The sequence below is a fragment of the Aplidium turbinatum genome, chromosome 13 (genome assembly GCF_918807975.1).
Source record: "Aplidium turbinatum chromosome 13, kaAplTurb1.1, whole genome shotgun sequence".
NCBI classification, from domain to species: domain Eukaryota; kingdom Metazoa; phylum Chordata; class Ascidiacea; order Aplousobranchia; family Polyclinidae; genus Aplidium; species Aplidium turbinatum.
In genome coordinates, this window is record NC_137484.1 from 20,069,675 (window position 1) to 20,092,541 (window position 22,867).

At 39.4% G+C, this 22,867-nt stretch overlaps 1 protein-coding gene across 2 annotated transcripts; it reads left to right on the forward strand.

Annotated features, from left to right (window-relative positions):
• Nucleotides 1-1,983: 1,983 nt before the first annotated feature.
• Nucleotides 1,984-14,270, forward strand: LOC145781608 (uncharacterized). Of its 2 annotated transcripts, XM_082593279.1 has the most exons (5): nucleotides 1,984-2,106; nucleotides 6,237-6,436; nucleotides 11,972-12,116; nucleotides 12,775-12,881; nucleotides 13,339-14,270. In XM_082593279.1, exons 2-5 carry the CDS (start codon nucleotides 6,272-6,274, stop codon nucleotides 13,573-13,575), a joined length of 654 nt encoding a protein of 217 aa, XP_082449405.1. In that variant the 5' UTR covers nucleotides 1,984-2,106; nucleotides 6,237-6,271; the 3' UTR covers nucleotides 13,576-14,270. The 2 variants fall into 2 exon arrangements, with proteins under 2 accessions (XP_082449405.1, XP_082449404.1); XM_082593278.1 differs by lacking the exon at nucleotides 1,984-2,106 and having other exon boundaries at nucleotides 6,149-6,436.
• Nucleotides 14,271-22,867: the final 8,597 nt, after the last annotated feature.

Genomic DNA, 22,867 nt, shown 5'->3' on the forward strand with positions numbered 1-22,867 from the left:
AACTTTTTATTGAACATCCTCACATCTTAAACCTACCACAAAAAACAGAGTTTATTTGCATAATGTAGCAATAACATTACTCAGTTGTTGGCAACAACAAAAAAAGTTTGAATTTTCGACATAAACAATATAATTGCGTGCTTTTGTAAAATGCGCTTTTTACTGGACGTAACAAATACTGTAATACATTGATTGATGTGGCATCACGGGTGATAGGCCTATATTCAGAACAAAGAAAAACATCCGCCCACTGTTTTTTTTTTTTTTTTTCAAAAACCTAAGTTGCTCATTTTACCCATCGCACACTTTACCCCAGTTTCCCATACACACACGGATCATCTGTAGCGTGAGCTGCCAGCTTGTTGCGGGCATTCACCGCCTGACCTTAAAAAGCTGCAGTGTTCCAAAAGTTCATAAGCCGAGAAATTGCAAATGCAATTAGGCTACGGTGATGATGTGAGTACAACTCTATTGTATTGACATTCCGGAAGCCGGAAAGCCTGCACATTCTTTCGGTTATTATTAAAACACTTGGTAGGCGTATAAGATTTCTTCAAATCGGATTAAAAGATCACAATCTATGACCTCTTGTGGCAAGGTTGACATCTTGCAAAATTGCTTTTGTTGCAGAATCAATTTTGATCAATGAAGAACAACCAAGTAGAAATATTTAGAAAACCGAATCCAGGGGTAGCTAGTTTTGTTTTGAACCCGGGCCAGGGATGCTTTTAGGGGCCTGTAACCTTTCTAAGAGCCCGGGAACTTGAAGGAACCACATCGTTTTTTTTGCATTTTTTTTTATTATACAACGTTTTTCTTTGTGTCTTGACTTAGGGACCCAAGGATCATGGGTACTACCGGGCCTAAATTATCCTCTCAACGGCCATGACCACGTGTGATCTATAAACAAACATTAGGTTCTTCAGTTGCACAGTAGAATGTAGATATGTTGAAAATATATTTTGATTGATTGAATCTTTATCCTCGGACTGGGAAAGCTTCTTGCAGAGCTTAATCCTGGCAGTTTCGCATACTTGTAGAGGCTTTGAATCACTGACGCAGGCCCGGTCACCGAGATTGACAGAGTGAAGTTTCCGATTGTTGAAGTCTTGTTGCCGGGGAATTATTCCATCCATTAGATGCCGCTGAATGGAGAGCAGTCCTTAACGTGCGTTGCTCAAGCGCACACCCCGAGAGTCGAACCAGCGCCGCTTGATCTTGAAGCTTCTTCGTTCCAGAAGTGACGCGCTAACCAATTGAGCTATCGGAGCGGATTTGATGTAAATACTTTGCTTTTGTGCAAGCTGAGAGGTTAGTGGCCGTTTCGATGCCGTCAATGCAAATGTCATTTTTTATGCTGCGTTGCACATTCGACCAATAGGCGGCCGTAATTGGTGTTTTGGAAGGGGCCACTTGGTCGGGTAACCCAAAACAACTGAAGAAAATGCAACCTTCTTTACTTTTCATATAAAAATAACTTTTCTCACTTATATCTGCAAAATTGATCTCTCTTGACGTTGGAAGGACAAGTAGGAATGTTTTAAGTCGGTAGCTGATTTAAATGGCGGATAGTTGACCACCTGGCTTTTGAAACTAAGAAGTATTTTGTTTTAGTAGGCCTACTCTTTTAACTTATAATAAGTCAACAACTAAATTAACCTAATCTGCTTATATAAATTGTAAAGGTTGCTAAGACGGATATTGTTTCTTTTAATTAGAGTTAGCCTATATATAGACACCTATGATAAAAAAGTGTAGGAAAATGACTACAAAGTTTGTGATATGTTTTGAACAGCTTTTCTTAAAATCACACTTGAAATTCTACTTTAAGAAAACATCTTAAGAATGTCTTCGCCTTTTTATTGGGGATGGGCTACCATCGCAAAATCGTTGACCTCTAACCGTTAAGAAGCCCACAGCCTAGTTTGGTAATCTTAATTACTCAAACTTGACTTTGTAGATAACAATCGAAAATCAAGACGTTTGGTCTTGATCTTGTTTTACGTAAGTGAGCGATCGGGTAAAAAAAATGTTGTTTTAACGTTCAAGTGCCAATTGTTCTTTCGTGAAGTGCTCGAAGATGCATCGGACAAGATCAGCATTAAGGTTATTTTATGTCTAAAACCGCTGTTTACCATCTGTTGTGCCACTTTGAATCATCTTGTTTTTTGTTTTGAAAGAAAACTTTTGTTTTCGCTCCACCCTACTCTACAAGTAGGCCTACCACGAAACTACCAGGAATAAGCTCTCAAAGGGTAAACCATTACACATGACCATAGAATTAACAAGATAGAAATTTTAATTTCTCGTTTTCGAAACTCACACTTTTTTCCTACAGCTCATGCTTTTCTTTGTTCCTTGTTTATTCTATAGCAGGGGTCACCAACCTTTTTTGCATGCGGGCCACTTGGGCACTTAGGAGAGCTGTGGCGGGCCGCACTAATAAAATTTTAGGTAGGTTAACCCTTATGCTACAAAAGAACGCATTTCGTACCCAGTATCCAGCGTTACATGTTGTTAATATTTATATTAGAATACCGCAGCAAAAAAATTAGTCGAACAACGCTACTCCCAGGCCAAGCTCCTTTAACAACACTTTTGACTTCTTTAGCAATGCCTAATAAACGAGGCCACTTGTTTTGCGCACTAATAGCTAGGCGAGCGGTTTCATCAGAATATTCATCGCTAAGCAAAAGTGGTGTTGTCACTTCGCTTCAGAAAAGATATCTTGCCATTAACAGTTTTAGTAAACATGGAAATGTTTGACACATCGCAATACAGGCAACAATAGTGACCTGCAAACATATCAGCGAAAAATAGGCTCCAATAACAGGGAGAAAAAAAACCAGGTACCATGAAACAAACGCTTGTGGAAGTCACCGAAAAAACGTTTCTATCGTAACTCATGAACAGTGCTCCCTCTAAAAAAACAAATGAGTTGGTTTTTCACCATTTTTGTGAGAGTCTATAAAACCGTCTTTCCTTGATTATATTAGAATTAGACAAATGTCACTTGCGGTACTTATTAGCATGGCAAGAATTGTTAATTAACAATATTTTGCAGTACTAAGCTAAATATTTTCATAATACCAGAAAAAGTCTTTAAGTTTGTATTGGCTATAATATTTTTCCAATTTATTACAAATTGAGTTGGCACACCGACCTATTTTGCCAACAAAAACTTGCATAAAGAGAACATTGCTCGTGAAACCCCATAACGGTGAAACGCACATTAGTGTTTACAGGACATTTACAAACTTAAAATAAGCAAACCTTTATAGCTCACAGACATTTTTGAAATTCGAAAACAGACGTTTTAATCAACCACCAGGACTGTGTGGCTGGACATTGCATTGGAATAACTTTAAACGACCCCTACCTAAAACTACAATAATTGGTCGGTCGGTGGAATCGTATGCAAAGCAAAAATATGCTTTTCGGAAAGTATTTTTTGACTTCATGCTGTTTAACTCCTCAAGAAAAGTATTTTTGGTTATACTTGAGCACTGATACCTTCCGCGGGCCGCACATAAAAGCGTGGTGGGCCGCCAGTTGGTGACCCCTGTTCTATAGTCATGTGAAATGGTTTACCTTTTCAAATACTCTCAATCTCAATCAAAAAATTCAATCAAATCTGCCATTCAATAAGCAAAAAAGAATAATATGAAACAACAAAGTGATTCTGACAAGTGAATGTACCATGACTACCGCGTGGCAGGCATGAAGCAACCACGTGGGCCTGGGCTGGGCCCACCTACTTTATTTTCTGGATGGTCCTAGCCGCGAAACTTTTTTCCCTCGAGCTTTCTGTCTCATTGATTCTAGTCACTCTAAAAGTAAAATTTTCTGAAAGTGTTTTGAGAGATTGGTTGATTCAGATTGCAAAATAACTATTTACCAATGAAATTCTGCAATGATAATAAAATATAAGCTTTCCCTAACCCTACTTTTTTTGAAAAGCTTTTGTGCACCGCAAAAATTAATTCTTCGACGGGCGTCGAACCCTTGCTCTCACGAACACTAGATGAAACCACTGAACCAACCGTGCCAACGAGAAACTGTTGCATTCACACGGTTTTAATACAAACTTTTACCAAAATATGTAAATGAGACAGAAAGTACGTGGGAAAAAAAATTCGGGTTCTGGCCCACGCACTTTTGAAAGCCGAATTTCTTTGAAAAGGTAGCGAAACCGGCAAATCAGAGATGGAGTTCCAAAAAAGGTCTTCACTCATTTGATACACACTAGTTTGATTATCTTTGATAGCTCAATGATGAAATCCAATCTTTAAACTTTTCTGTTGAGTACTGGGTTGTTGGATGGATTGACTTTGACTGATGCGCCTCTGGGCGGCCATTGGGCCCACCTACTTTTAAAATGGTTCTTCCATGCCTGCCGCGTGGAATATGAGTAGCCTACAGTAAATTTAGAATAATTGGTAAACTTCCATTTTGACAATCAATCTATACGGTAGGCAAACTATCATGCCTTCTCTGTTCTGTGCCAGCAAAACGATAAGTGATTAGCCTACTTCATGAAATGAAGTCGACACTACGCAACAACACAGTGAACCATTTAGAACTGGCTGCGGAAACAAAAATAATCCACTCCATATAAGTGAAACAGAGATGTGATGAAGCAGATAGTTGTGATGAATATTAAGCAGGTAGTTGTGATGAATATTAAAAAAATTATAGGCCTACCAGGTGGTTTTTGGAAGCCCGCAAATCAGGAAGCTGGTTAAAATTCTTAGCGGTATGCAGCTTATCTCACATTAACAAATTAATCACGATTGGCTGCTTAGATCGTGATGTGATGATGTCATTTAATCTCATCAATTGGTTGTCAATCAGGTTAATTGTCTGTGGTATTTCAAAACTACTTTTCTCCCAAAGACATCAAATAAAAAAAATCTTTACTTTTAAAGTTCTATTTTTTATTGATTGGTTTTAGAAACGTCACGGTCCAATACCTACGACCTACGTCTGTGAGCATTGGTATCATAACAGTGTAGATGGAGAGTCCATTTTGTAATGTGTAATTTCATAATCCTGAAGTTAACTAATCTAATAGGCTAATATTAATTATTAATGGATCTAATCAAATTCAAACCACTTTCCCACTCCCCATACCACGGGAATTTTTCCCACGTTTATTCCACCACCGACTGTCCGACTGGACCTTCAAAGTCACATCCGACATCACCACAAAAAGCAACAACTGGAAGACAAAACCAACGCTTAGATGAAACCGACGACGAATTCAATTATAAATTTCATTTTCAGCCGTACGGTGGTCTAAGACCTTAACCAATAGCTCAGGCAGTATAGCCCAGGCAGAACAGGGTTGTGGCTGTGAGTTTCCTTTGAGGCATATAAGGCACGTCATGATAATTAAATAAACAATAATAATAATAAATAACATTGACGTAGCCAGGAGAGGCTTGAGAAAACAATCGCCCCACAAAATTTTATATTGCCAACCCCCAAAAAACATATTTTAATGCTACCGGCATTACAACGTTTTAATGACACAGTGTTACATGTTTAATGACGTTTCATAATTTTTTGGCTGCATTTAGTAGCGCTATTGTTAAACAAACTCTTTATTTCAAATATTAAAATCTGTGCCCCCAAACAGTTTCTTTTGCTTCCTTAAAATCTTCTTTCTAGCCATGTCACTGATAAATAATATTGTAACGTAATACACATTTAAAGGGGTAGCTTGGTAGGCTACACAACTTCCTCTTGTTACGACATTAGCCCAAACTGAAATAAGAACAACAGATATTTTTCTGGATAGTGCAGCCTAGTAGTGTTTTTGCTTTCCGACAACAGCCATAAGCAAAATAGACTATAGGCCAACAAGCAATAATGTTTTAGCACCTTACCAAAGAGTATCACATTCCAAAATTCTGTTTTGCACTCTTTCAAAATTTATAAATAGTGCATCAATTGAAATGCAGCTTTTTCTAATTCAAAGAGTTGGGAAAAAAGACTTTGAAGAATTGTTTTCTCATTTAAAACCAATTTCTCATAACTGGTTGGATTCGCCAACCTTTTACCATTCTGTTTTGACACTGTAAAAGAGAGATTGAGCCAATAACATCAGCTTGAACGCTTGCTCAGCATTTGCAAAAAATTTACAAAGTAATAGCCTGTTCCAAAAAAGTACAGAAGCACCATGCGCGTTATAGTGGCAGGATTTTCTAAAACAGGGACAAAATCTATTGCAGTTGCCTTGAAGGAACTTGGCTACAGCGTTTACGATATGTTGGAACATTTTTGGTACCACGAAAAAGAATGGAAGAGAATATTAGTAGATGGAGGAACTGTAAATGATTTTAAGAAAATGTATAAAGACGTTGACGCTGTATTGGATGTTCCTGCGTTTTGTTTTTGGGAGCAAATTCACGAAGCGTTCCCTGATGCCAAGGTAAAACCATATAAAGTTTTTTATCAAAGCAATTAGGCATATGCTATTTTCTTTTGGCTACTGTTTTATGTAATTGATTCAAAATAGCGGAGGCTAAAGTTCTTTGAGAGCAGAAAACAATGTCTTCGAAATTCGAATGTAGTTGACACACTGTGAGTTGAAAAGAACTCTCACTGCATACGACGCTTTCTTGTAATTATTTATGGTTTCGTGCACTGGTGTCAACAGAAAACGTAAACGTTGTGCAAAAAAGTTGAAATTTTATGAATTGACTTAATGTTTTTAGACACAGATATGTTAGGGAATATCTTCCAGAAAAAAAAGATTTTGTTAATTTTCTTTCAAACTGTTCTAGTCAGGTCAATGCTATAAGCCTGTAACGTAACAATACAACTGCAGCGATGGGAAGATAATACCTGAGCTATAACGAAAACAGGGAAGCGCGTATTGACTATAAATGAAACCGTTGTATTCCATCTTGAGTAGCCAAACGTGTTTACTGTAAACCGCCTCGTTTGTAAGTTTCATGTGATAGTGTCAAAAGTTTACATAGGCTGCTCCGTTTGATACCGCCCAGGTGGCTGTAATTAACCCTAGGTCCTATAGCCTACGAAAATACAGTAGATGGCCTAGACACCGTGCACAAACCTTCAGCACCGAAGACTGACGTCGATTGCAGATTGACTTGGATTTGGGTTTTACATTGACAAATAAAAAACTTTAAAAATAGTTTAGGCAGATCTAACACCCAAGTAGCCTATACTTTTATCTGCGATCGACTTCAGCTTTCAGTTCTGAAGGCTTGTGCACGGTGTCTAGGCCTTCTATTTTCGTAGGTCCCGCTCTACATTTAAGCCTTTTCTATTGTCTTTGCTATGACTTTTTTTATTTTTAGTATCAATGCATCCCAACGGTCGGAAGCTGTAATGTAGTTAATATTGCATAACTCCAGCATGCCATTCCCCTGCCTCATGGACAGTGGACATCTGTTGATCTATATTAAAAAGCAGAGACACGGTATTCCTAAAATACCGGTAATCCCGCCCACACTTAAACCATATAATTTGGTTCAGGGATGCCCTGGAATTTTTTGAATCATTCGAGCGTATAGCCTACAGCTCATTTACTTGTATACTATGCTTGTATACTATTGCAACACAATTTTTGTTTTCGAAAAAATAAAAGCGATCGTAAGCCACCGCACAAACCATTACAATTGACAAAGAATTATAAGCTGCGGTTTACAATCGAATGAGTACAGTACAGTAGGCTACTGAATTTTCTTTTTTACAGGATAATCCTTTGAAGTATAGCCTACTTTCTTATTTTATTAAAAGGTGGTTTTGCTTTTCTGGATCCATTTGTAAGCTATGTATTTTGAAGTAGCCATAGGCCACTGCGTTAGATATTATTGATTTGATTCTTATCTTATGGCATTTTCTCCACTTTCTCGCAATATCAAATAATATCACGTTTCGAACCTTATCAGATCCTATCAGTGACGATCGGTGAGGGAAAGCAAGGAAAGCAGTGCTTACCTGAGCAAAAACTATGCAAAATATAATGACTGAATTCTAGGTTTAACTTCTTATTATTTTTATCAAGTCTATTTTAACTTGAAAATTACTGTGTTCGTGACTAGAATTACTCGTAACGCGTGTGAGTAGTCTAAAGGTGCGTCTACACGACGACTGTTTTCTTGCTTAAGCTAGACAAACTTCTTGTTTCTTTAAGTTAATCGCAGTTTGTGCCGCTTACTTTTAAGAAAATGGGCGAGTAAGCGAGCCGTCGAGAAAAAATACGCTCCAGAGCGAAAAACTGGGCGCTTAAGTGAGTTCTCTTGCTTAGAAATGTTTTTCCCGCCAAAATCTCAGGTCTCCTCTCAGCTCAGTATCCAGACAGGGCAGGGCGGTATCGTTAAAGGATTTCGTTAAGTTTTGATCCCAACCCGTTCTTATTAATGTTGCGGGCTGAACTGGCGGTGACCGTACTCGAAATAGCCCATAGATAGCACAATATTTTCCAATTTCAAATCCAAAACAGGATCTCAGCAGAAAACCATTGCCATTGTGCACTGGGTAATAAAAATAGCGGAGGAATGATTTTGCTGGTTGTTACCAGTCACCCACGCTGACACGAAATTCTGTTTCCAACATTTCAACCTCACTGAGGTGTCTGAATGCTTCAATATGTAGTAAATTGCGGGTTTGCATCCTTCGCTTTTTGCAGCATTTTTTACACAACTTCTGGGAAGCCATGACTGAAAGACTGCAACAACTTCAAATGGTTAAAGGCATACTAAAGGAAAATTTAAAACCGGAATTAAGCATTAAAATGAGTAAACTGAACATTCAAGAATACATTTCAAAAACAATTACCCAAAAAAATTTGTTTTCAATGGCGCTGGCAAGGCCCAAAGTCCAGTGTTTCATTTATTTTCATTTTTTTCAAAATGACCAAAACGTGCAAACACAGCTCAAGAATACGTCATAAAGTCCAGCAATAACAAAAGCCACGTTACCAATCTGATGTTTTGAGCAAACTGTCTGCTGTTTTGATGTTAAAATGTGCTGTTTTGATGTAAATACATACATAGCCTACAGTCAAATCGCCCGCAGTAACAATTATTGCGTGATCGGTTGATTGCTAGACTTTATGACGTAGACTTTATGACGTTCTTTACAGTCGCACGCTTCGTTGCTCAGGCCAATCTCGTTTTGAAAGCTCTGACAAAAGCACGCGCACAATGGTGGTCAGACCGCAATGGGGCAAAATTTTATTGAAAATCGTTTTATGGTAGCATGTTAAACACAAAGAACGTGGAAAATCGCCAAGTCAGGTTTTTCCTTTAATACCCCTTTAAAGAACAGTCAGTTGCTTAGTCTACTCTGCTGTACTTTAGAGCGAACTGCTATGCTTTGGCGCGAACTTTTTAAAACGTTACGTCATTGGGGATTAGATACTCACGTGACCGCGATTCAAGCGAGCAAATCTTCGTCGAGGTTGCCAGTGTAGATGAAACGAGCTTAATCACTAGCTTAAGCAAGAATTTCTAAGCAAGAACACTTTCTCGTGTAGACGCACCTTAAGTCCTCACCAAACCGCATGTCTTGCCTATAAATGCCAATTAACGCAAACGCTTTTGTCAGAAACCATCACTGAAGCTCCAGGGAAATCAACTTTCAAAGTTGATTTCCCAGGTTCAAAAATGTCAAAAAACGCCTTCGTTTTATCCAATCTTCACTCGTTTTGCAAAACGTCACCAGCTGCTTAGCCAATCAGATGTGTTATGGTTATGGTATGGTTAGTTGTGCTTTCCCAGTGACGTCATGCGTATCTCATAGCGGCTGCTTTTGGTTTCAGACGAAAGGAATACAACCTCTACGCATGAGTGATTTGCGCGCTTGTAACTATAGGCTACTGAGTACGCTGAAAATAAAGCTGGTTCTCTTACCAAAAAAAACATAGATTCTACAATAAAACATGCAATTCCAAAGGGTAGGGGAAAACCTCCTACAGTGCCCAGGCTCCTACAGTGCCCATATTCAAATTTTACCCACAATGCATTATCAATTGCGCGCCCGAATTCATTTTGAGATGTCCACGTGCCCAATGATTACTCGCATGTAACGTGAAGATGCAACGTGAAGTACTTGGCAAGTGAGAACAGAAATCATTTTTTTAGAAAAATAGAAACTTTTTTTTGGAAGAAAGGAAAGCGTGCATGTGACTTCATTGCTCATGTTACAGTATTGTCAGTTACACTGTGGATAGTTAGTTAATGTAGGCAAGCTTTGATACTGCTTACTGCTTGTAATAATGTAGTTTATAAATATTGCAGCACATTTTGTCCAAAATGGCGACGGCCCCAACAGTGCCCATCAGTGACAGAGCCTACAGTGCCCAGGGGTGGGCACTGTTGGATCTATATATTTTTTGTTGATAAAGAGCAACAATCTTCAGATAGGTTTACTTTTATTGGTTTTGTCCAGACAATAAGTTAATAATCTTCTGTATCATATTTTCAAAATGTCCAGCAGCCTACAAAGAAGCTTGTTAGACATCCAGAAAATGTCATGAAGAAAGCATGCATGGAGGTGATTGTAAAAGGAAGATCAAAACAATTTGTATCTGAGGAGTGCGGCATTTCTCGTAGAACAATTCGGCGTTATTTAGCTAAGTGTAAACGAGATCTAGAGAATATTACTATGAATAATTTCAATCAAAACTACTCCGTAAACAGAATTTTCAATGACCAAGAAGAACAGAAACTTTGTGACCATCTAATAAAGTTTGCAAAGCACCATTTTAGTTTTTCAATAAGAACGTTAGAAAATTGGCATACGAACTTGCTACGTATACAAAATATGACAAAAAAATACCGGAAGCGTGGAAGGCAAATAACATGGCTGGAAACAAATGGTTAGAAAGTTTTTTTTATTTCTTCAGCTGCTTCTTTTGTTGTTGTTTAGTGTTGTTCATTTTAAGTTATATGGCTTGAATTCAACATTTTTGTGTGGTGATTGCTGCAGCCAGCATATTACAACACAAGATAAGTAGGATATGACCTTTTAAGCATTACAATAATGTGATGCTTTGTAAAGTGGGCACTGTAGGTACTCCCCATGGGCATTGCATGGGACCAATACCCTACAGTGCCCACTTTTGAAAGCAAGTTTTTAAAGGGCTACCGAACAAAAATTAGTAATCCCAGAACTTAGACAAATAGGCCAAGAAATGGAGAAAACCTCAAACTATAGAATAAAAATCAAAATTTCAATGTTTCTCTGCAACGTTTTTCAAAATTTATGAAAATGTAAAAAAAACTGGGCACTGTAGGAGGTTCTCCCCTACATTAACCAACCAGTAGGCTACTGAAACAGCACAAGTGTTTTTTAAATTCTTTTGGGTCAATAGACTGACATCACAAGTTCAGAGCAAATTTACTTGTGTTCTTCAACAATGGACTAGCTAAATTTATAGGCTAATTATTTGCTCTTTACTAGTGCACCAGTCCATGCATGTCTTAAATGCTTACAGATGACATTGCCAATAAGTTTTTGTGTTCAGTCTAAAAACGCAGCCAACATTCTAGACTAGTCCCAGTTTGATTGATTGATTAAATCTTTATCCTCGGACTGGGAAAGTCCGAAGATTTTGTTTTGGAAATGCTCTCAGAGCGCACCAAATTGGAAGAGTTTTTCAAAATTTTCTGGGGGAGGCCCCCCAGACCCCCCGCTGGAAGTGTTGCCTTCGACAACACGCCTTCGGGCTTCGCCCGACGGTTACGCCCTTCGTGCCTACTACCTTGCTGCAGCATATTTCCAAGTTGCTTACCCAATGGTTTAAGCCACCGAACGTCACTGGATCCTATATAGGCTTTTTCATGCATATGGTAATGTGTAAAAATAGATCATTGTTAGCTTTGTGTCTACGAATCTCCTGGCTTCAAAATATTGCAACAACTAGGCTACAGTCCAAAAAAAACTAATAAATATTGAAAAAGTTTCATAATTATTTCCAACGTTTTTGTAGATTATTTTGACAATGCGTGATGAAGAAAGCTGGTTCAAAAGCTGGGAAAGACAAATTCGAGAGGTTAACAAAGACTTTCTCTTCAAGTTAATGAAAACGTTATCTCCGAATGGACAAAGGCTTTTCCAGCACATGAAAGCTTACTGTAAGTTGTAGATGAATCTCAATTATATTTTATCTTTACATGGCTGCATTTTATCTTTATCTTACATAGCTACTACATTCATTAGACACAACCAACCATAGCCAATTAATTCTTCACAATGTTGATATTTAACGACCTGTTTTAGCCTTATGCTGCGAGTTTGCTGTGGTAGGCTAATAGCGAACTCCTTCGTCATAGCACATGCTCGTCAAAGCACATATGTGTTCCGAAAGCTAGTGCAATTCGCAATTACCACAGCGAACTCGCAGCATCAGACTAAAACAGGTCGTATCTACTGTAGACTAGGCTACATTGTGAAGTAAGCATCGATGGTGCTGCTAAAAGCGAAGCTCAATCTACTGTAGCCTATTGCATATTAATTCTGTGTGGAACGAAATTGAAACACAAATCCACATTTTGGTGATTTTGTGTAAAGTTTGGTGGGTTTGGTAAAATAAGCTTTGTTAATATTTTGTTTTATGTGTTGCAAAATAAAATAAAGAAACAACATTAAGTATCTACAGTGGGTGTTAGATGATCCAGGGTTACTTAATATAAATCAAGACGTGAAAGTACAGGTAGTCTACCTATTTAAGTCAAGGCCTAATCGCCCTGGATGGAATTTCTTTTTGTATTTCATTTATTTATTAAACTATAGGTCCTATTGGATTTGGGTTCACATTAGACTGGCCATGGGAGACCGCTCCAATTAACGAAATGGTATTGAAAATGAAATTCAGGCATCATTATAATTACGTCATCAAAGTAAGAAAAGAAACTTTGCAAATAATATGTGAATATTTTTATTGTAAAAAGTTGTCGCAGTTGACGGTTGCTCGAAAAAATGTAGTGTTCACCCAGAAAGATGGCACTATTACAAAAAGAGCAAACTAAATGAGACTGCTGTTTTAGCATAGGTAGGTTACTTATAGCCTAGCCTAACAGCTAAAAAGACACAAAAAATTACATTATAACTTGGCTTATTATCGTTCCTCTCTAACTTCCACTCCAAATATGCGTTCTAGGTAAGGCCGGTAGGCCACCGCCTTTCGAAATGCTTTAGCTTACCTCAGGCCTACTTATGTTAAAAGTAACTTATCGCTAGTTTTATTAGTAGCCCACTGCTAAATCATTAATTGCTCGACAGAGATAATAAAAATAATCCCTGTTAAAATTTTTGTCTTTTGGGTACAGTATAATGAAATGAATGTTACTTTTCCAGAACGCCCCAAAGGATAAGCTTCTTGTTTACAGTGTGAAGGAAGGATGGAAACCATTGTGTCAGTTTCTTGGAAATGACATTCCTAACAAAGCTTTCCCATTTGAAAATGTTAACGGCAAAGTGATTGCGTTATTTTTGGAAACTAACCCAGTGATGAAACGAATATTTATGGAGACAGTTGTTTCAGGATGTTTCATCGTTGTTCTCGCTTTACTGTTGTTTTATTTTATTTTTTAATTTGCGACAGATTTAAAAATTATTGCTCACTAAAACTTACGCAGTTAAGCTATATCTTACGCAGTTAAGCTATATATATATCTATATCTTGCTTAATCGGATCGGTCCGGAAGCGGATCCACTAAGCGGCCTTAAAGGAAGTGAGGGGTAGTTTCAACAAATCACACTGATATGTAGATCTACTCTACATTAATCCGACTTTGCAAATGCACCATGAATAAAGTTACTTTCTGTGCTTTAGGAGGGGCGATAGCTTCCTCACTGGATCGGCCCAAGTTGTTGTTTCACAAAGAATGGTAGGCTACCTGATTAAATAGCTGTCTCGGATTGAAACTATTGTGGCCTACGTCGATTCATTTAACGACCATTTATTAAAAGCAACAACACATCGTTAAAGACGACTTTCGAAATATAAAGTCACCAAAGCGATTTATTTTGTACTAAACCAACTATTACGGGAAAAAGTTTCAACGACAAACGCCATATTGACTTCATATATTCATTGAACTTTATGTCGTTCCGCCTTGCCGGCAGGGTTCGGATCTTTGTATTTCAGCTTGCTTTAATTAACATCGTTGCTTTTCTGTAAATTTTAACACATGTTTAGCTTGCTGTTAGTTTTTCGGATGAAAGAGCCACGCTTCTATTTTGACGGTAAACCGCGCATTTAGATAAAGAACCATAGGCCTACTGGCAGTGGCGTACGCAGGATTTTCTCAAGGGGGGGGGGGGGGGGCATTGAAAATGTTTTTGAATCAAAACGAAAGAAACTGAAAAACGCCCATTTGCTAATAACAGGCGATAGCAGTAGCGTAGCCAGGAATTGTGAAAGCCCGACGGCGTCTTCGCCAAAGGCGACAACTCGCGGCGGGGGGTCTGGGGGGCCTCCCCCAGAAAATTTTGAAAAATACTTTGAATTTGGTGCATTCTGAGAGCATTTTCAACAAAAATGTGGGTATAAAAATTCCTGTAAAATGGTGCTGTCCGGTGGCATAGCAAAAGGATAAGATCATGTTTTCTTGGGCATTTTTCGGTAATAAAGCTAAGTCTCTATGTTTTCTTGTTGCTAATTCCTGGCTGAGATATTTGAATGTTTGGTATTGGCAAAACTCGGTCTTTTAATGCAGTTTTGTTTAAACTTAGGCAAACTTTGTTTAAGAGACATAGAGACTGAAAGCATCATTCTCAATATCGTGACGTCACACGCGTGCCAAATGGGGGTTGTAATCTCCAACCCCCCCTTGGCTACGCCACTGGCCGATAGGTTACTGGCATAGGTACTCAGCTTGCATTGACAATAATGTTTTAATTTGCAACGGCTAGTTTACTCATTTGGATAGATGTTGTATTGAAAACAAACGATACGATATAACATTCTTAACGTCGCATTTAATGCCTTACGTAGACGACGTACTTGGCTTACTAAACCCAATGAACTACGCGCATTGAGGGTACGTTTAGCGGCGCACGCAGGATTTTGTTCCGTCGGGAGGGGGGCATTCGATTTAGTTTGACTTTTTTTTTTTATCAAGAATTGCCTTATGCTACTCTAAGTTATAGTCTGACCAAGGTTTAAGTTAGCTTATCTGTTGGTGAAATATAGACTCTCACGGTCTTTGCGTATGTCACTGTACAGATACCGATTCAGAATATGAAAAGCATGATAGTAAGCCTAAACGGAGAAGTAAAAACCATAATAGTTCGATCATGATAGGCAACGTCATCACCTTAATTAAAGCATAAATCGAACTACTCTGTGAAAGTTTAAATATCGAATGCAATTTTAACTTTAATAAAAAATTACGGCACTCTGAACTGTAGAACGAAAAAGAAGGCCCACCCTAAACCACCCTCAAGCAATAACATATACACACTACACAATCACAATAACGCTGAAAAACACGCCCAGTAAGAGACTAAGAGTATCATGAGTATGTAAAGCTAATAAATCATACAATGGACAATTGAAAACTTTTCTTATTTGAAAACTTTCTTTTCTTCTACAAATTCTTTTTCACTATAATAGGCTTACAGAACACTATGCTACATTGGCATACCTGGGGTGGGGTAGGTAGATTGGGCCATGTATTTCAACAACATTGTTAATTGCTTTGACAGTGCAATCCAAAACATATTAAATGCCTTAATCTACGTCGTTAACTACTAAAACATTTTTAAGGGGGGGGGGGGGGGGGGGGGGGCATGGCCAAATGGCCCCCCCCCCTGCGTACGCCACTGCCTACTGGTATTGTTTTTTGTTTTTTTTTACTATAGGCTCTGTACTAACTGCTCCGGTTATTTGGGCTTTTTTGTAGGCTATTTTAACATTTCGTTCACAACGACGAATGACCAGTATAGTTATAGTAGCCTAATGCCAATTTGTTGAACGATTTTTCGAAATATGTTATTTTTCTTGCTTATTGTGTAAATGTTTTTTGTATAAGAAAAGCAAGAACGATGTCTTATGTCTCTTAATTTAGAGCAGGATCGTCAATATCTGATTGTGGTCTTTTTTAAATTTTAATGTCAGATCCCAGGTAGCAAAACCAGTCTTGTGGCAACATACAGTGGTCCTTAAAATCTAAAACAGGCCTAATTGCAGATGCATTCTTTTCCAGAATATTTTGAAAAATATGCCTTAAAGTTGCTCATTCTAAAAATAATTTCTGCCAAAATCAATAGTAAGACTGGTTTAGTTTTGAGTCATATTCTCGTAGGCTACTGGCAAGCCTTGATAGGTTATTCTTGGTAGTTTTAGTTTCGCATACTGTACTTGTAGAGGATTTTGACTGAGGGGCTGGTTACCGAGATTTACAGGGTGAAGTTCCGATTGTTGAAATTAGGGATTGTAGTCTTGCAGATCATAAGGGATGCGAAACTACATCCGCTTTTTGTTTATCCGCAACACATAAAAGAGTTATTTTTTTTGTAATTTACAAAATAAAGTAGGCTACTTTTTATAGGTTATATAAGAAGAGTGAAGTTGGTTTTAAAGTAATTTAAGGTTTTTAATTGAAAGTAAGCCATAGCAAAGCGTAAAAAATGTCAAATTCGCAATTGACCCTTCTAATATTGGAGGAACAACGGAGTTGCGAGTCCCTATCTTGAAGTGTTGTTGCCGGAGAATTATTTCATCCACTAGGTGCCGTTTAATGGAAAGAAGTCCTTAAAAATGCGTTGCTCGAGCGCACACCCCAAGAGTCGAACCAGAGCAGCTTGACCTTGACGCTTCTTACAAAATTTTAAACTGATTATAAGCACGTTGTAACGTTCGCGTTTTGTCGTCACTACTAGGGCTACCATGGCATAGCCTATGTAGCCTACTCTTTTAAGAGGATTTGTCCTCTTTTTTGAAGAAAAATAAATTGTCCTCCGAGGACACCCAAAAATGCTCTAATGTCCTCTTTTTTTACATTATCAGTTTTCTTGCTCATATTTTCAACAGGATTTCATTGTTATGTGACTTTTTCGCAATTTCCAACCAGTTCTGTACCAATGCAACATGTTGATTTATAGATTTTCAAAAAAACATTGGCGTACTATTTGATCTGTTGTTCTAAACAATATTAGACATTCATTTTTTTGTCGTATCCAGGCTTACACCAGGTGGTTGCGAGTACCTTCATACGAACGACGACGACCCGGTGGTTGAAGATTTAGATTAAGTGGACGGGAAGGCAAGGAAGCCAATACCGTACACCCAAGGGTGCTGGTTCGACTCTCGAGGTGTTGAGCAACGCACGTTAAGGACTGCTCTCCATTGAGCGGCATCTAATAGATGGAATAATTCCCCGGCAACAAGACTTCAACAATCGGAAACTTCACTCTGTCAATCTCGGTCACCGGGCCTGCGTCAGTGATTCAAAGCCTCTACAAGTATGTGAAACTGCCAGGATTAAGCTTTTCAAGAAGCTTTCGCAGTCCGAGGATAAAAATTCAATCTTCGTGTCCACCTTCAGAGACGTTCATTGAAACACTACATTGCTTTGCGATTGTTGTAGGTAGCCAAATGGCGGTCAGCGATGAGTGTGAGCATAGCTGCAAATCCACTCGTGAGGGAATTTCCTCATTTGAGAAGATCTGATCAACAATTTATAAAAAAGAAAAATTGGGACAAATTGAAAAAAAATGAGAAAATCAAAAAAATGAGTAACTTAAATCACAAAGAAATAAAACATTAAAAAACGCAAAAACTTGCAAAAGAATTTGACGTGTTTACATTTTAAGGTTCTCACACTTTTACAATAAATTATTGTTTTACCCAGATCTATTTCATATTGATTCAGCGCTTGTAGACGTTGCTCGTCGTCGTCGTCGTGTGAGCGTCTGGGGCCGAGGGTCTATCCTTTTACCACCCCAGATTCACGATGTTCCCGGACTACACTGGAAGGCTACTAGAGAGCAGCCAGTCTTTGGTTTCGTCATCCATGACAAGCAGATCTTCCACTCCATTAGGTGGCTTGAAGATGGAGCAGTCATTGATGATGTGGTCTACGGTCTGTTCCTCGGCACCACATTAACAGGAGGAGGAAGAGGCCATTCCCCATTGGTGTATGGTTGAGCGGAAAAGCCCGACGCCCGTACAAAAACGGTTGAGGCGCACCCATGCCTGTCTTGGTAGTGTTAGACCGATGGTGCGTGTGTCGGCGTCGTGGATGAACGAATAGAGTCTGGTGGCGGTTGACTTCCATTCAGAACTCCATTTATGGTCCGCCCAAGCAGCCGCAGAGATGTCTTGTACATCAGCTTCGTTGATAAGAAGTTGAGCGGCTGGCACGAATGGGTGTCTTGATTTCAGTCGACGGGGGTGCTCGTTTGGGAGAGCAGAGATCTTGTGGTAGAGAAGGTGGTTAGGCTCCAGTGCCCGTCGACCGAGGGACAGAGTGGCTTCTTCGCGACGAAGCTCAGCGGGTTGGATGCCAGCGAGAATGGGGAGATTGTCCAATGGTGTGGGACGCAGGCATCCGGTCACTGTGCGCAGGGCGCTGTTTATGGCAGTGTCGATGTTATGGCAGTGAGCACTGCGGCACCAAACAGGTGCACAGTACTCTGCTGAAGAGTAGACAAGGGCTAAGGCTGCTATACGCAAAGTGTCAGCCCTCGCCCCCCAGCTAGAGCCTGCCAGGCGCTTGAGTAGCGCAGCGCGGATGTCAGTTTCTTGCGCAGTGACACCAAATGGTGGAGGTATGTGAGCGATCTTTCCAGTGTCACCCCAAGATATCTTGGTTCGGGGCAGAAGGACAGAGATTTTCCGTTGTTCTGGACGTGTAACTATCACGATCAGCTTCCCGATTGTGGAGGTGGAAAGCTGCTACCACAGTTTTGGTTTCGTTGAGTTTCAGTCGCCAGTTTTGGAGATATGCTGAGAGAGTTTTCATGTCCTGGCTCAAGGTGTCTTCTAGATTTTCCCACGACTTTGTCGAGTGGAGAATTGCCAGGTCGTCCGCATAAGCATATTTGGCGGAGACCGTAGTTGGCAGGTCGTGGGTGTAGATGTTGAAAAGAAGTTGAGCCAGGACCGATCCCTGTGGAACGCCGTTTTTCAGGCGTCTCAGTCTGCTTCGACGTGAGCTACCGGTGGTGAGGGTGAAGCTTCGATTCCTGACAAGTTCCATAATCATATGAACCATATGTCGGTCAGGAAGCAGGCGAAGCAACTTGCAAGTAGGCCTAAGGCCGCGATGCCATACGGTGTCATAGGCAGCTGTAAGATCTAGAAAGACAGCGCCGGCCTTCTTTTTTGCCTCAAAGCAGTCCTCGATGTCTTGAGTTAAGAGTGTGACCTGATTTACAGTGGTTTTTCCGCGCCGAAACCCAGCTTGCTCTTTTGGAAGGAGCGGGTCGATGATTGGGTTGACGTGTTGCTGATTACCAACTTAATAGTTTGGCTAATTTGTCAAGTGAAGCAAATTCAAGTCCTTACCTGTTTTCTTTGTATATAGATGACTTATCGACTGAATTGAATTCCCTAGATGTCGGATGTAATACTGGTTCATCTCACTTGAATCACCTAATGTTTGCAGATGACTTGTGTGTATTTAGTCCAAGTGCTAAAGGTACCCAAAAACTCATTGATGTGTGTGAATCCTATGCTTCTAGACATGACATTATTTTCAACTGGAACAAAACTGTTGGATTGGTCCATCAATGTCGCAAATTTAAAGTTTTGACTTCTCCATGCATGCGGCTGTACAATACACAAATTAAATTTGTTGGACAAGTGAAATATTTAGGTATACTGATTGATGAATTGATGATACCATCGGTGATGACGCAGATATTAAAAGACAAGTGCGATCTCTTTATGTCGCTGCCAATCAGCTTAGGTCCAAGTTTGGAAATTGCTCTACCGAAGTTAAAAATGTAATGTACCAATCATATTGTATGCCAATGTATGGTTTGCAACTATGGTGTAATTATAAAACTTCTACTTTAAATCGCATACGAGTTGCTTACAACGACTCGTACAGAATTATCCACAAGTTGTCGAGATGCGACAGTGCTAGAGTGTATCAGGTACAGAACGACGTGTTAACATTTGATGCTCTATTAAGAAAAAACTGCTATGCATTTGTAGAACGTTGCAAAAGATCAATTAATCCACTTTTGCGCAATGTTATGTCTTCTGATTACTACTTTAATTCTACATTTTATATTCACTACAACAGTATTTTGTACGTTGTTTGATGTAGCCTGCTTGATGTTGTGTTAGTCTGATATTTTGTGTGATGACTGTTAAAAATTTGAATTCTATGGACTTTGAGTCTGATTGCAAATAAATAAATATCCAACTATGCATATAGCTTATTGCAAAATAAATCCTGGCATGGATACTTACAACTTATGTGGGTGCAAATTGGTCACAGCGGTAAACCATAATCTCTTCGTGGGAAAATTGTAACGTAAGATTCCCAAATCCGTTCGTCTGCATGCAATGACCCAAAAATAAACACACTTTCGAAACGTCTATTTAAAAGTGTATTCCAGTAAAATTAGCCCGAGGCTATCGAAATGACTGGTGCAACGCCGTACACCTAAAAACTGTCACTACAATACAAATTACTTGGATAAAAGACGGAACCTTTGTCCAGCTAGCAAGCACTAAGCCAACAGTTAAATGTGCGGCCAACTTTCAAACAATCATTTTACGAATGACCAGAATAGATATCAATATCTCAAATTCACGTATGCAGTACTGTGACGCAATAAATGAAAGACAATTATGAAGTCATTCCAACAGGTGTTTAAAGCTGATGTAATATTCCTGTTTAAACAGGCCCAAACAAGTCCAAACAAGTTTGACACAAGTCTATGAACGATGGTGCAATTTTGGCACATTTTCTAGCAACTTCCATGACGTAATATTCAGTAGACTTGAACGGTTTTATATGACGTTTGATTTGTACAGAGATTGGCCGTAACATAGCGGCCCCTAGTTATGACAGTCTAACATGGCATAACTAAAAAAGAATTGAAGGACAATCGTGAGCCAATGAATAAAACACACGATACACAAATTTTTTGAATCACTCACGTTTAAGTTAATACGCAAATACAAAGGGCATGCAAAGAATGAACAGCAATACGAAATAATACACGACGATACATGAAATTGGTACCATAGGTACACGCTAAAATGACGCTATATACAATAGTTGCGATAATAACCGACTGTTCCGGGCTCAGACAAGGGTCGGCCACCGCAGACAAAACCAGGCTCAAACCCTAACACTTAGGTGTTCTTTACGGGGGCGAGGCACGAAATATCCCTCAACACGTAGTCTACTTTCACTTTCCCCGTACTCTCATCATAGTTGCAGACGGCAACTTTGGCTCTACGAACCACAGGCTTCCCTTTCCTAATTTGTGGAACTACCTCATGCACCCTCCCAAGTTGATACTTCCCACGTTTACCAATGTCTTGGAGAGAACCTACCACTACAAGTTGACCAGGCTCCAAATTCTCGGCCATTTTTAGCCATTTTTTCCAGCCCTGAAGACCTGGCAAGTAAAAATCGATCCATTTATTCCAAAACTGCTGAGAAAGTGACAAATTGAACCGATAATCCCTTCTTAATTGGTCACGATCATGTGGTTGCCCAACAGCACAGTATGGGTCTAAGTATGGGGTCAAAAGTGAGGCAGGGGTGATGACAGTAAAATCCCTAGGGTCGTCACTCAAAGGTACCAAAGGGCGTTCGTTCACGATCCGAACGGCACTGCCTGTGTACGTAAGCAGTTCAATAAAATTGGGCTTACGAATTGAAGAGTCCAAAATGTGAAAAAATGCGATTTTAAATTGTTTTACCATTGCCTCCCAGGCGCCACCTTGCGCCGGAGCATACGGAGGTATAAATTCCCAGTTTATCTCTCTCTGTCTCAGGGCGTTGTGAAATTCAGCTGATTCTATCAACTCGGGTAACTTCTTAGATGCTGCCTGAAAGGTACTTCCATTATCGGAATAGATAGCATTAACCTGCCCACGTAAATCTGTAAACCTTGTAAAGGCAAGTAAAAAATCACTCAGCGACAATGACGTAACTAGCTCAACATGAATAGCGCGAGATGCCATACATGTGAATAAGAGTCCACAAGCTTTTTTGTGACTCCTACCTTCAACAAAGGTCAATGGTCCAAGATAGTCCAAGCCGCAATCAAAAAAGGGTTTCCTATGGGCAGTTGTGTGAGACAAAGGTAAATCAGACATGAGCTGCCTTATAGGCCGAGCTTTCTCAATCGCACATACACCACAATCATTAAGATACCTCTTCACGGAAGCATTACCATTAGCGATCCAAAACTTCTGTCGCGTAGACAACAAAGTGTGCTGTACTCCACAGTGCGCATTTCGATTATGATGCGACAGTACAACAAGCCTAGTGAAGGGGTGCTTCGAAGGCAAAACAATCGGATGCTTTGCTTCTAGAGAAATCTCGGGAGAATTACTTAAGCGCCCTTCAATGCGGATTACACCAGCATCATCTACACAAGGTCTGTACTTTTTAAGTGAACGCAATCCTTTCAAGCGTTCCTTCTCACGTTGCGAAGCGCCAACACTACCCCGCTTTATCACTTCCTCAAGTGCATCCGGCGATCGTTTGGTCATTAAATGTAACACATCGCCATACACGCTTTTCTGAACAAACTTCACAGTTAAGTCTAAGGCTCTATTAAGATAAGAGGCGTCCAGTTTTGGCTTCATAAAGCTACGCTTTTTCGTTTTACAGCACAAAAATTCAACAAAAGCAACCAAATAAGCAATTCTCTTTTTCATAACATACAAAGAAGGTGC